The following is a 15,564-nucleotide window of genomic DNA, read 5'->3' on the forward strand; positions in this document are numbered from 1 at the left end:
TAAAACAAGATATAACGCTACAGTCGAGCAAGCCCGACAGTAAAATGTACTCTCCACAAAAAAGAAAAATTAAAAAAAATATATTAAAAAAAAATTAAATTATTAAAAAAAATGGAATTAATTTATTAAATTAATTAAGAAAATGTATTTAATACATACATAGAAGACATGTTTATGTACAGTTTTACATTTACATCACGTGTCTATGTGTATTTATATGCGTGTATGTACATATGCAGCATACAGTTGAACCAAAGCAGCAACAACAACAGATGCGGGCAGCGCTGCAAGCAGAGCATGGGCAGCGATTTTATTTATGGCTATAACTTTCTTCAGAATTGACCTATCATGATGAAACTTGGCATACGGACACATAAGCACTCACTGGACATAACTACTAAAACTGAATTCAAAATTCCAATAAATACGGAAGTTATAAAAAAACACGAATTGCGGCGGAGTGGGGGGTGTATCAGAATAAAAAAATAAAATTGACCTGCCTAGGGCTTAGGGGAACCTGGATACCAAGTTTGGTAATTCTAGCTCTTGTACCTTCTGAGATCCTTGCGCTCATACAGACGGACGCACGGACATGGCTGACATCGACTCAGCTTGTCACCCTGATCAAGAATATATATACTTTGTAGGGTCTGCCACGCCTCCTTCTGTGTGTTACATACATTCGCACAAAATTAGTATAGATTTCACCCTTTGGGTACAGGCTATAAAAACAAATATGCTGTTGAAGTTGTGATGAGAACGCTGGTGTGCATTTTGAGAAACAAATGTAAAAAATGGGTCATATAGTAGTAATAACGAACTCACCTTTCAGTCTCCGATTCTGCATTTGGTTGCTGCTGCAATTGTTGTATCTGTTGCTGTGTACTTGCAGATGTTAGAGCTGCAGTCGCACTTGTTGCTGCTGTCGAAGTCGATTGTTGCTGTTCATCGCTCAAAGATAGCGGAGTAGTCGTATTGTTGGTTGATGCTGCATTTACTGCTGCTGCAACAGCTGCGCCGCTGGTTGCTGGTGCATTCGTTAAGTTAGCATTACTATTATTGGCACTAACACCCGGTAGATTTGCTTTTGGATTTTGTTGTTGCTGCTGCTGGTTTTCATGAACGCTGCTTAGGCTTGTGGCCGAGATAGCAGGCGCGACACTCACATCGGATACCCCACCCATCGTTGAATGTTGCAGCACGGCGGCAACCAGTGTCTGGCCATCGGAAATTGTGGCTGGTGCACTTTGCAATTGCTGGGTCGGTGGCAGCAATTGCTGCTGAGCGGTTGTTGCTGCTGTTGTTGTCACCGAACCGGTGGCTGATGCCCCCGACTGCGCTGGTTCATAGCTGTTCATATGTGCCAACAAGGGCACCGTCTGTCCCTGCTGTTGCGTGCTAGTGGAAGTGATTGAAGTCTGTTGTTGGAATGGCACAATCCCATCTATTTGCGATGTCTGCTGTTGCAGCTTTGGCGTTTGTTCGGCCGCCATCTGATGCGACGCTTGCTGCCCCTCGGTTGGGATGGTAGCCACCACTGCAGCAAAGGTTGGCGCCTGGGTCTGTGGTGTTGGCGATGTTGGCTGCTGCTGTTCTACATACATTTGTTGCTCATTCGTAGTGGTTGCTGTTGTTGGCGTCGGCACAGGTGCTGCCGGTGCCACCGCTGGCAAATTGTTGTTGTTGTTATTGCCAGCAATATCGGCACCATTATGAAAATGGATACGACTGGGTAATGTGGCAGTCTGTGGTGTAGATTGTTGCTGTTGATAGCTAGTACCAGCTGCACCGCCAGCCACGACCTCCTCATTGGCCGCAGCTGCAATGGCCTCTTCCTGTTGCTTGAGCTGCTGCAGCGACTGCTGAAGCTGCTGCGCAGCAGCCGTGGCATAATCTATGGGCAGCGTTTGACCATGTGGGGTTGTGTCTTGCCCAGTGTTTGGTGAAGCGTTGGCGTTAACGCTGTCGCTAAACAGCTGCTGCTGCTCGTTGCTAGCGGCCGGATTCACAAACTGTTGCATGCCGTGAACCACAGTGGCGGGCGCGGTCATTACGCCACTGGGTGTAGCGTTCAATTGTGGCTGCTGAGGCTGTTGCAGGGTGGTTCCAGTGCCTTCTGTGTAGTTCCAATTGGCGTCGCTATTTGCCACGTCATCTATGTAGTTTTTGAGCATGGCTGCCGCAGCATTAGATGTGAGTATCATGCTCTGCGTAGTCTTTGGCGGCGCTACGCCAGCGTCAGCATCCGCGGATGCAACCGCAGACTCGGAAGAAGCAGTCTTTTCGTTATTATTCCCACCACCGTTACCAACGCTTGAATGGTCCAAATAGTCCATGCACATCCACCGGCCTCGTTTGAACGGCTCCGTCGACTCAATTTTGACAACCTTAAAACGTTCACTACGGTGCTGGGTTTCCTTGATGTCGTCTTTTTTCTTAGTGCCGCCGGGAGTTACCGCAGCGCTCACAACATTGATAATGTTGTCGGACACATTAACCTGGACATTCTGAATTGTCTGACCCAGGGACGGACCAATGGGATCCACAACAACAAGTCCGTATTGGGAGCTAGTCGGTATGACTGGCGCCGTTGTACTAAGCGCATTGTTGGCGAAAAATACCTCCTCTTTGGAGAACGTGTCCTCCGACATGGACGGTGTCTCATTTTCTAGATCCGTTATGCGACTGTTATCGTCCGTGTGAGATTCGTCCAGATCATCGGCAGACTCGTCGCCAGTGTCGCCTGCGGTGTTTAATTTAGGATGGCCCACCGTCACGGACGTGATTTGAAATGAAGATGTGGTCTTTGGTTTTCTGTTGCCACCGCCACCGCCACCACCATGGTGCTGCTGCACCTGCTGTTGCGTCTGGTGGCCTTGACTGTGACTGATGTGATGATGCTGGTGAGTTTGGTTATGATGGTGGTGGCGGTGATGAGCCGCAGAGCCGCCCCCCACATTCCGGACTACTGCCGGCCCACCGTTTCCATTGTTGTTAGGCGAAGTAGCCTTTCCGGAGCCGGCACTATGCGTGGTGCTGATGGCGCTCGCAGATGATCCGCTTGAAACTTGACTGCTCGTTGACTTTGGCGCCACGGATGACGTGGAGGAAGCGACTGTGGCAATGCTACTATTGCTGGTAGCTCGTGAAACGTTTGCTGTTGTGGTTGTTAGATTGGTTGTCTCCGTAGAGCTATTACCACCATTACCACTGTTCTTGCTCAATGCGTTGAGACGGAGGCTTTCGCTCGTAGTGCGCTGAATGGAGGCCAGAGCCGCGGCGTTCTGGCAGTTCGAATGGTGGTGCAGATGGGACGAGGTATGGTGGTGGTGATTGGTAATTGACGGAGCGCCTATGCCGCTGTTATTGCTTAGTGAGTTGACCTTTGTCAGTGGTGGCTTCTTGATGTTCGTTGTGCTCACCACGCTCCGTGACGGTGTCTGAATGGAATTGCGACGTGGCGGTGGGGCAGTGGTAGCACCGCTCGCTGCACCACTTGGCTTGAACTTGGCGTTTAGCTGGCGATCAAACATGCTGCTTCGCTGTGGTTGGTGAGGATGGTTTTGTTGCTGTTGCTGCTGCTGAGTGTGTGACTGTCGACGTGTGGGCGCTGTGGCTGATGTGGCAATGCTGTGCGATTCCTGCGAGTTTTCTGGGGATGATGCGACCGAGTTGGGAGATGAGCCGCCTGCCTGACTGCTGTTGGTGACTTGTTGTGTTTGTTGTTGATTTTGTTGCTGTTGCTGACCAGAATCTTCGTTGGCGGCGGTTTGATTCTCGGCCATAATCGGGTTTTTCAGCGTGCGCAAAGTTTTCAGCAGATAATCCAGTGTTGCGGGCAATACTTGGATTATGAGTACAGCAAAGAAAATGTTCTTTAAATTAAAACTAGAATTTATTTAGATTGCGATTTCATGCCATTCGCAATCGACGTACGCGTATGTAGGTTTGTTGAATGGTCAAATTTAGCTAAAGTAACTATTTTAATTAAATTAATAAATATATATTATTGTTGCCGGTTTAGTTTATTTAACTAGTTCTGTTTGCTGTTACCGCTTCGGTTATCACTAACACACACGTCCGTCGGCGATAGCGGCGATGGTGACATTAACTTGCCACATCGACATGTTGTTGCTGTTTGTTGCAGTTGTCTGTGCGACGCTGTTGCCTGTTGCCTTAGCAATTTTGCCAACTTCAAAGGTAAAACGAGCGGCAGCTGCAACGCGGAGACGATGCATAGCGACGTGGCTTCAGGTGCAACTAACTATTAACGCGGGCGCGCGTACACGGAGCGACGCGACCGCGATGACGGTGACAGCGGAGTGAGAACGGATATTTCGTAGTGCGTTTCAGGCTGCGAAAAATTGCTTGCCACACCATCTAACGTCGTAGGCACTCGCGTTACACTTGCTGTTGTTGTTACTGCCCGCCACTGTTGTTGAGCTGATTTTATTATGCTAATAAATCTAAATTTATTTATTGTTCAGCTTGTTTGTGGTTGATGCTGCCTTTGCTGATTTTTTGCAACAGTAATTTGTTTTTCCGCGTTTAAACAACAACAACACTAGCCACAGGCATTTGTACAAGCAGCGCCATCTAACGATTGACTTTGGTCAGCGGGCGTTTTAATTTTCCCTATCATATAGCCACACAAAGCACACCACTTTTATTATTGTTGTAGTTGTTGATCTCACTTTCCACTTAATTTGCTCATATCTCTTTTTTCAACATTTCAACGGTTGGTTGTGAGGTCGCAAATTATTCGACTAATTGAATTAAATTCCACTTTAAAGAACACACATAAATAAAATTTAATAATAATAATATGTATATTGTTGATATTACTGGTGCTGGTAGTTTTGAAAATTATGATTTTAATTTAACTTTTCCTTGAAAGTAAAATACAAATTTATCTTTTCACAGAACTTGTTGCACCATCTAACAATAATTGTTTATTGTTTCGCGTTGATTTGGTTTTAATCGTAGAATTATTCCCTCTGCCAGTTACTTGTAAAGTAGTACGTTGTAGAAGATGAAATTCCTGTGAAGTAAAGGCACAGAAGGCGTAGTTTAGTATAAAAAATTAACTATTAAATTAACTAGTTCATACAAATATTGCAAGTAGAAGTTGCTCTTATACTATTTTCGTACTATTGAATGCGATCATATGCATATACCTATGTATATTGCTTTATAAGTATCAGCAGTAAAACGATGCTCTTTTTGGTCTGTGCTTACTAATCTTTCATTAGTATTTTGTAAATACTTATTTCGCCTTAAGTAGCGAATGAAACAGACAGACGGACATTACTATCTGAAATATTCTCTTCATGCTGATAATAAATATCTGTATAACACGTGGTCTTCATTCTTCCTTATACATACATATGCACATACATAGGTGTTAAAACAATATACCCTTACACTTTTCTGCCAAGGGTATAATGTCAATAAATGAATACCAAGTACAATCTCAAATGAACTCAATTCAAAACCCTTCTGCATCAATGATCTTGATCAATGGGCGACCCCCGCATACATACATACATATTTTAAGTAACATAGTTTTTCGTCGTTTGTCATCTATCTTTATATGCATGAATTCTGTGCAGATGTTCTGTTATAATTGTTGTTGTTTTGTACATATATGTACATATGTTTATATGTATGTGTACGCGCCTGTACGCTAGTAGATTTCATAACTGCGTAGTTCATGATTGCTTATTATGTATTAGGAATGTATGTATGTATGTTTGATGGCTTTGTTTTCTTATTTCGCCTTTTATTTTGTTGTGTGTTTTTATTGATTTTAATATGTACTATCCCATCTGTCTGCCGAACTCTACGCTCAAAAGCCTGCACCGAAGTTTGTTGAATTAGTTAAGTGGTACATTAAACTTGTTCGTTCTTATTGAAAAGCAGTTTCAGTTTCCTTTAAGCCGTAGTGTATGTACATACATATGCATCTACATATGCGCTGTGTTTATCTTGCGCACACAGTTTATATTATAATGTATGTATGTATGTATATGTGTTTGTTTTTGTTCGGACTGCCTCTCTGTTTTTGTATTATTTGGCGTTATTCAATTAATTTCGTTTGAGTAAATTCGCAAATTACGGAAACACAAGCGCAGTTGGGGAAACCGAGAGCGGCGGTCAAATAAAAAACTAAGTTTACGAAAAATAAAATTAAACTCAATAAGTCAATAATATATAAAGACACAGCCATACTCACACAGCGAGGTTTTTGTTAATAGCATACATTTTATTATAAATCATTCATAAATTGCGTGAACTGCTTAGACAAGTACGCACACATAAGTATGTATGTACATATGTATGTTCATACATACACATAGATAAATGCGTATACTCAGAAGTGTGTGAGGCAGGCGCGTGTCGCCAGAAGGCAAAGTCAAGACCTTGGGCTGTATTAGAGTATTTTTAAATACATATAAAACAAAAATCTGTTATAGGTCAACTTTGGTCAGAGCACTCTGAAGGTGGCACAAAGATTGCGAATTTGTTGACCTTCTCCAACAGGTGTTGTTTTTGTTAAGTATGTTGTTGCTGTGATTATTCGTGTTCGTCGATTGGCTTTGGGTCGGACATAGACCCCCGACACGGAAGTGTCTCATTCCAGTCCTTCAGTAAGGATCTGAATATATAACATATGTATGAATGTAGGAAGAACATAATGCATATAAAGCTTATTATGGGTGTAATAGATTGCAACGCGCATTGGTACTATTTACGATGATAGTCAATACAACAATTGCCAGCCTGCCTCAATATCGAGTCGCACGGCACACGCCATAAAGAGAATAAATAACAAGAATACAAGCAGACAAGAAACTGCAACTAATTGCAACGACAAGAGCATTAAATCGATGAAGCAAAAAATTTAATAAAACAAAAACAACTACAACGAATTGAGAGAGGCTGGCAGAGCGAGAGAATGGACGAATGACTAGAACGAAAGAATGCGCGAAAGACAAATTGAAACAATTTTCTATAACGAAAACAACAAAAATAATGCCGTTGTAGAGGAAGAGATCAAATAAAACATATAAGCAGACAGCCTGCCTGACTGCCTCCTTCCTACGCCACAACGTGGGCGCCTACAAGTGGGCGGGTATTGGGTGGCCTCTGTGTACTAAAACAAACAAACCGCGCAGAGAAAAGTGCGAATTGGCAAACCGAGAGCGCCAGCAGCGAGAATGAACCAGAAACCAGAATCAGAGAGAGAGAGAGAGATGGTTCGACTCCTGTTCCCGGAGCACGCAAAAAATCCGAACAAGACGAAGAAGACAGCTGCCGGTAATCAATATTGATGATGATAGCAAGAGCGAGCGCAGCAGCAGTCGAATGCGAGATAAGGACTTAAAGGGAAAAGGTCAATTATGCAGAAACACATATAGAGTGAAATGCAAAACAGATGAAGAAACGAAGAGGCTGTGTGAGTGAGTGGGTACCAGGAGGTCATGACAAAGAATTTATTGCAATTTAATTAAATGAGCAGCAAAAGTTTGGATGCCGCTGTTGAGAAGACGTGCCATGGTCGCCAATAAAAATGACTCACAATGAGCGGCAAGCGGGTGAGCATTCACTGTACATACTATATGTATGCACATACATACATATGTATAATTGTATGTACATATCATGTACATATGCACATACATATGTATATGTATAGCAGGAAGTAGCAGAAGCGACAATGAAGATGCTTTTATCAGCAACACCCAAGCTCTGCAGCACGCAAGCATTGATATTACTATTAACAGGCATGCACAAAAAGTTATGTGATTAAGAATACCAAAACCCCTGTGTAGGTCTTTGCCTCTGACATGCCAGCCAGATAGAACGATTGAGCAACAGTGCTGCAAAATTATCAAATAAGAATAAAAACAACAAACAGTGAAAGCCCTGAAAGTTTTTGACATGAACGTTGCAATTAATATATACATATGTATACACATATATTTGTATGTACATACATACGTTCATAATACCGATTTATTTTCATTTATTTATACTTTTGTTGTTGCCAACAAATTCTTGTGTTCCGGGCCGGGGCTGTCGGTGCCGCCGTGGGAGTCACAGACGTGACAGGCGGCACATTGCTCTGCAAGAAAACAAACAGTGTTTTCCGAATATCTATAGCGACACAAAGTCGCCCCATTTGCAGATTCTACAAAGCTAAAGCTAAACAAAAGCCGGTAGGGACAATCGGCTACGCTTGCAGTTATGTACGATCTACATACATACATACATATGTACGTTTTTTATAATAATTAAAAAACTAATAATCACAAGCACGGAGGAGATCTGATTGTCAAGCTATCGAATTACTAAACAAAAGTGAGGCAGCTGAAACCACGCGGCACGAAGCCAATGTCTAAGGACTGAAAAAATATATACGATATGTTATAGGAAACCACTGGCGGTTTTTACATTGCTATTCTGATTCCAAAATTATGGAAGCACAGATATTATGGATACTATGAAAAACTGGGATTATGAACAACATGCCTGAGATTGAGCCAACAAAGCCCATGTGTCAAAAGAAATTACCCGGTTGATGCAATAAATAGTTTGTTTGCCTTAACAAAAGTACCAACCTATTCTCCAGTCATATGCTAAAACAGTTTATGTTTACAACTATGCAACTGAATGAGTTAACAATATATGTATGTTAACATTAGCAGCTGATTTATTAACACAAATAATGAATAAACGCTTGACAGCTGTTTCTGTAAGCAGACAGTGCGATTTATGTGCAAATTGCAGACCTAAGAATGAAAAAATACTGCATACTATATATTAAACACATGTGCTGGAAGAAGGTACAAAGTACAACCAGCAGTTGTGCAGCACAAGTGAGAAAAACAACAAGAACAGCGAGTGTTTTACAATCATTTGAAGAACAAAAAGGGTGTTGCAAGAATACAACAAACGCAACAGAAATAAAAACAACAACAACAACAGTAGCCAAACAGAACGAGTCGGCTACAAGCCCAACAGCTGCAAGGATGGGCGGCGCACTTAAACACACACAATCACACAAAACAGAAGCACACAGCACTTGCATTTCAGTCTGCACTTTTACGATTGAATAATTTATTAAATTATTGAGTAAGCATCTCCATTTTTGAACGGTTTTTTTGTCAACTATATCCATTGCGCTGAGCACACATCGATTTGTTGCACTGTGCGGTTGCCTGGCGCTAACTGCGCGGCGACAACCATCGATAGCGGATAGTTCTGGTGCTCGATTTTCGTAATTTTCAAGCGTAATTCTCACAAAGCAAAACAACACTTACAAACATGTTTCAACTTGGCACTTGATCTACATAAATTGTAATTTATGTTGCAACTTTTTTCTGTGCTATCATCTTCACTTAATTATGTAGTCAACTAAACGGGAAATTGTTGAAATTATTGAACATCGTTGCGTTTTGCTAATCGGACAAAAGGAAGGTAAATGCCAGTTTTGACAGTTGGTTGGCTCAACGTAAAAAAGAGCGAGCACTTAGCAGCGAGAGCGCGCACTTTAGCAAGTGTGTGTGAGAGAGAGAGCGGCACGAGTGCGAGCGAGCGAGAGCCGTAGCGACTGACAACAGCCGCAAGAGAGAAGTCGTTTAAATAAACGAATTCGTGCATGGCAGATTTGCAAAAAATTTCGCAAAGCATACCAAAAATATATGCGAAAAAAGCTAAGCAGTTTGAAAGCAAACATAGGAAGCCAGTACCAGCCCACAAAAGCAACAATAAAAAGTATTAAGCATTTTGCACAACTCTATGACGCAGTCCGGTGGATTCGTTTCTGCAACAACTACATACATACATACATACTTATATACATACGTATGTACATATATAAGCAATTTAAATGCTTAACGCACACCAAACGCCTTTTCAACGGGCGGGACGATATGCGGTGGTAGCGGCACTCACACACACTTATGCACGAACGCACACTCCCGTGTCTAAAGCGGTATCCCCACCCACCACGATTTATCTACTTGTCACATTTCTGCAGCTCTTTTTTGCAACAAATTAACTTTTCAGCGTATATACATATAAATTTTCCATCAGAGCTTTTTCGCTTGCTTTATGTGCCCGTTTTCTTATTCAATTTACACACACACAACCTCACACAGACGCACGCGTACATACAGAGACCGACGAACGATTGACACACGCACATATGTACAAATTTTTTGAGACTTCGTTGCTGCTCCGTTTTTATAAAACCTTAAATGTAAGCGCAATTTCTATATATTTTATGATTATCACTACTATTTACTTGCTGCAGTATTCTAAGTTGTTTTGCCAACAACAATTAAACAAAACAAACGAAAATTCTTTTTCACCTTGAATTATTCCGTGCTAATAGGGATGTAAGACTACGTATCGATACCATCGACACTATCGATAACACACCAAAAGCACCAAGTGCAAGTGATGACTAACGACGTTTGGTGTCAGTGTGAAGAATAGAGTGAACATTGCGCCACCTATTGGAGTGCGTGACAACAGCATTACCAGACCAACGCCGGTAGCTTTAGCCAATCTGGTGTGAAGCTTGGATAAACACAAAAGTAGACACAATCCAACAACAAAAGCTACATTCCCTCCACACAATCCACATTGTGGATTAAATATATGATTCATGATTCATTCACACCCAAAAGGAAATCAATTTAATAACTCAACACCCCCCTTTAGTGACCTTCCATCGACTGCGCTTGAACGTGTTTCGGATTATAATTAATCCAGACGCCGTTCCACCGGTCCGACTAGAAATGCGCCGCCACCCACACAAGTGGCCGTTACATTTAAATTGCAGCTGAGAATAGAAGGACGAAAAGGAAATGCAAAAAAGACTGAGCAAGCTCGGCGGTTTTTCGGGTAAGGGGTCGCTGACAGACTGGTCAGGCATGTTTTCTGCGTAATTAGTGCACAGACTTTGCCAAAAAGGACTCCGTGCATCCCCCGTCCAAGGAGAGCAATCAGCAAAAAAAAAAGAACACCCACCCTCCATGCTTTTTCTCTCCAATCGAGTGTGTCGCTTTCTTACTGAAGAAATAAAACAAGAATTAAATGCTTGATTTTCGTTCACTTCTTGCGCATTTTCTCCTAACGATTTCCATTCGAATGCATCTCGACGCCGGCTCTGACGACGCGTCGTCCATAAGGGTGGCCGAGGTCCAGCCTCCCTGACCATCGGTTGGCAACAGAGCTCGGCACTCCCGCCGAGTCCGACTTCTCCAGACGTACTACATATGCAAAACTGTTCTTCCCCTCTCTCCGCGCGTCCTGCATGCTCTGTCCTGACGTCGCCAAGCTACCAACAACCGACCCACCCATCTGCTTATAATTATGAAGATGAATGTCCTTATTGCTTTTATATCCTTCTCCGAGTGAGCCTATGTGTGTGCTCTTGAATGTGTGTATGTAAATGACTGCCCATCATACATACATACATACATACAGATATAGCATGCATGTACGTACATACTTGTATGTATGTACGGGTATGTTTGTATGTCCGTTCTCTATTAATAATGCTTTCAGTCACACTCTGCATACGTCTGTTGAAATTTGTTGCCACTGCCGGTCCTCGCACACTGGGACACAACATGGAAACATCTGAGCATCTAAACAAACCTGTATGGCCCGGTCAGACCTAGGCCTGTAAATGAATTTTATGTGGAATGCGTTAAATAATATTTAACTCAAAAAAAAAAGAACATTTTTGGACTTTCACTTTTTATACGCTTTTACCGAAGGTTAAAATTCTTCAATTAAAATTCTTCTAATTTTTTTTTTTTGTTGTTGTAGGGGTGTCTCGACTCTCGAATTCTCTTTATAATTTATTTTGTTATGGTGTTGTATTTCAAAACAAAAAGTGATGATTCATTTACTTTGTGTACAAAATATTTCCGGAACTTGTTTATACCCTCCGGTTCTGATCTTCGATTTAGCTTAAATCTCCGCCTCCATGAATTGGTAATTTCCATTTATCAAATAGCCAGAAGTCCCAAGAAACTTAATCTGACGAATTCGTTGAGGAATGAAATGCGTTTTGTTTTAAGCGAATTCGCCACGAAGAAGGAGTGAAGTGCTGCAAACTAGATTTGACTTCTACGAGGCACAAGAGTTCTTGTATGTTGGTGTAAACTGATCCATTAGATATGCCAAGATCATCTGCAATGTCAATCGTTGATTTTGAAGCAATGGTTCTATAATTCGCTGAACGTTTTTTAATCAGTTAATGTTTTGGTCGTCTTGAAGGTGGTTAGTTGTCAACGCTTTCTCGACACTCTCTGTTGGCATAACCTGTTTATTGAAAGTCTTCTGAAACAATCTTACCGTTTTGGCTTTAGAAATTAAAATCATTAAATACACCACATTTTATCGATCCTCTTTGTGGATCTATTTTCGAAGGCAACGAGGATAATGGTGTGAAATTTAAAACAGTCATTCACAGTGCTTCCAACTTTAAAAAAATGTGTGCTTATCGAAACGCCCAGTCGATTTCAGGGCGTATTTCCGGATACTTTTTGTAAAAATAGTATGGCCTTTTATATTAAGAATTCGTCTGTCTAATGAAAACCCATAAAATAAACAATTTTTTAATAATTTGAAGTATTAAAAACCGATCAAAAACTGAAATATTATATACCTCTTACCATCTTGGATAGCCTTCGTGGCACAGAATCCATTCATTTCTCAATGTGGCCGATTTTTTAGCTGCGTTGTAGTGCCGTATTGCATCGAATATGCAAATATTTCAGCAGGGACTATGCCTCAAGGCTCCTCTGTACGATTACGACCCGGACTTAATGTTAGCCCCTGAAGTAACGGTATGTTGGTTGAAAACTCCTTCGTGGCCGTGCAACATGGATGGGAACTGCATCGTTTACTGACTTCGTTTTATTTTCTTGTACACAGAGCAAAAAGGAACATATATATGTAGTGTGTAGGTATGGGATATAACCGACCTATATACATACGACCATGCACATGTTTCCTTGTATTAGGAAAAACGCATTTCGAAATTACATGTGCGGCGAAAAGCAGTTGTTGGCCAGTTGCTGATTCAATGATAAAAATATGTGCGCGGACTATACTGATAACAGATTCATAGCGCAGATATAGGGTATTCGAGTAAAAACAATACCTTAGGGTCAACTTTGAAAATGTTGCTTAGAAGGTAAGCAAAAATGGCAGTGCTTCTACCATTTCCCTCCTCTATTTGCATCTCAATGAAAAAGTAAATTGATTTATTCGTAAAGGGCTATTTGGAATTTACCAGATGATACTACACATATTAAATGCAGAAAAGTGCACAAAACATGAATGTAGTTTGCTAAATTTGTTCCGCAGATATAGCCACGTCCGTCTGTCCATCTGTATGAGCGCAAGTATCTCGCAAAGTGTAAGATCTAAAACCTAGAACATTGGTAAACTTGTTATTCTGTTAAGCCCTAAGCCTGACAAGTTTATATACCAGCATTCCGGCTAATAGTGGTATTCCATAATTATCGTAATTCGTAGAATTTTGTGCTCGAATTCGCAATCACATTCTTGTACTCCATAATGTCCTGAATATGTGTTAATCAGTGGTGCCCCCGAAACCTCTTCCGCCTCTGTTTTGCCCCAAAACCAATTCTCGGTGCCACAGAACTCTCTTTTGGGTTTCAAATCTCGCTTGTTTTGCCAGGAGTTTTGATTAAAAACACTAACAAACTAACTAACCGACTTAAATGATACATTTCTTTACACAATAGATTACTTTGAATTATTTATTGTTTTTATTTACTTTAGTCATAATTTACTGTTCAGTTTAAGCTCAGCTGCTCTCACCAGTTTCGTCCCTAATGGTCAAAGGGTACGAGTATGTTAGGAATACATGATAATCAAAAAGTGCCTCCAAATGGGAAAAAGACAAAAATAGTCTTAAAGTGTACTTTTTCACTACACGTTCATTCCCTTTTAATTTCATATTTCAAATGAGACTTCGAGACTTTCATTTTTAAATACTCGTACTTAGTATTAACTAACTCGAACGAGATCTAAGTTATTTAGGAATCTTGGAATGTGGACAACTAGCAACCAATAAAGTGAAGAGGTCAAGGTCTGACTCCCTTTCCAGCACATACACGTATAAGTAGCATCCACCCGCTAGGTAATCAGTGGGTAGTAGAGTTACTAATCCGCAGGGGGTTATCGCAACCTGCCGTAGCAAGGGAATTTGCATTTGAAAGCTATTCCATCGTTTGGATACCACTGTGCCATGGCCAACGTTTACTCACACACACACTCACACCCACACTCACACACATACAGACACAGTCCCATACACGTACGAGCGCGCACACATTCGTGGCGGAGGGGTGGCAATAATAAAGGAAAATCCGACAGGATGCTAATGCGTATTTAGTTATTTAGTTTATGCGTGTGTGCAAGTTAGCGAGCGCCACAAAGCGCCTTTATACGAACACATACACACACACACACACACACATGTTTGTTTTGGGCGCGTGTGTGTGTGCGTGTGCGAATATTTGCATATTATCGATTTTCCCCCTCCACTTGTGCTCCTTTTTGAGCAAACAATACAAAAATACAGATCACAGAGGAATTCTATAGTGGTTTATAAATGCAACACGATTCAAACCGTTCTGACACATTCGTAGAGTCCTTCTGCAATAATACCCTGTACACAGCATAGGGTGCAGAAATTGAAGCTATTGAGTTGGGGAAAAGCATCCATCCGTCTATTTATTTAAGTAGCTTTAAGGCTTAAAAACTAAACAACTCGAAATAAAGCCGCTGGACAAAGTTGTTCGAAACTGGACACTAAATAAGGACCCCAGGCCTACAAACGCACGCAGGTCAGCGGACGCAGGTCAAAGCCGATTTCGACAATTTAAATAGCATTTGTAAGAGGGTAGCTCGTCAAATATAAAATAACACGACACGGGCCCAATTAGGTTTAACAAAAAGCACACAAAGGCGTTCACTTTTCCACAACCACCAGGCTCCGCCCACAGCTTACTAAGGAGCTGGGTAGCCCACTCCCCCAGCCCCCAGCCTCCAGCCTCCAGCCTCACAGGCTGACGCCACAGCTTGCATACTCTTAGCAACTAGAAGGAGTTTCTAAGATTAAATAAATGTATTGATTTCGCCGCTCTGGACAATTTCAGCCAGATCCGGTAACGAACTAATAGTGCCCTTAGGATTTTAAATTTTGTATAAGCACCACCACGGCAAAATTGTTGACGACTTCTGCAAACGAATTAGAGATCAGGATTTGAGAATGTGCACCTGGATCGCCCGGTCCCTCGATGGGGAAGGAGTCTCCATCCAATTGGCAGAAGCCCTCAAAAAATGTAAGGCAGACATCATCGCCATCTAGGAAATAAGACGAACTAATGTCGAAACTAATGTTGAAACTTCAAGGAAACGTCAGCTCTACTCAAGGTTTTTACTTGTGAACGAGCATCGACATTCTCAACAGATTGTGTGAATCTCTGCATATTTATTTTT

The 15,564-nt window shown here is 41.7% G+C and overlaps 1 protein-coding gene across 2 annotated transcripts in view; it reads right to left on the minus strand.

Moving 5' to 3' along the window:
• The window catches only part of LOC115628559 (protein bunched, class 2/F/G isoform), a 72,419-nt gene extending 67,586 nt beyond the window's left edge, over nt 1-4,833 (minus strand). For both annotated transcript variants that reach the window (XM_030524720.1, XM_030524721.1), the window contains exon 1: nt 826-4,833. In XM_030524720.1, the coding sequence (XP_030380580.1) occupies nt 826-3,785 (2,960 nt within the window). In that variant the 5' untranslated portion in view covers nt 3,786-4,833. The remainder of the gene's footprint in view (nt 1-825) is intronic.
• Between the last annotated feature and the right edge of the window lie 10,731 nt (nt 4,834-15,564).

The sequence above is a fragment of the Scaptodrosophila lebanonensis genome, unplaced genomic scaffold (genome assembly GCF_003285725.1).
Source record: "Scaptodrosophila lebanonensis strain 11010-0011.00,11010-0021.00 unplaced genomic scaffold, SlebRS2 tig00000118-arrow-arrow-pilon, whole genome shotgun sequence".
Taxonomy (NCBI): domain Eukaryota; kingdom Metazoa; phylum Arthropoda; class Insecta; order Diptera; family Drosophilidae; genus Scaptodrosophila; species Scaptodrosophila lebanonensis.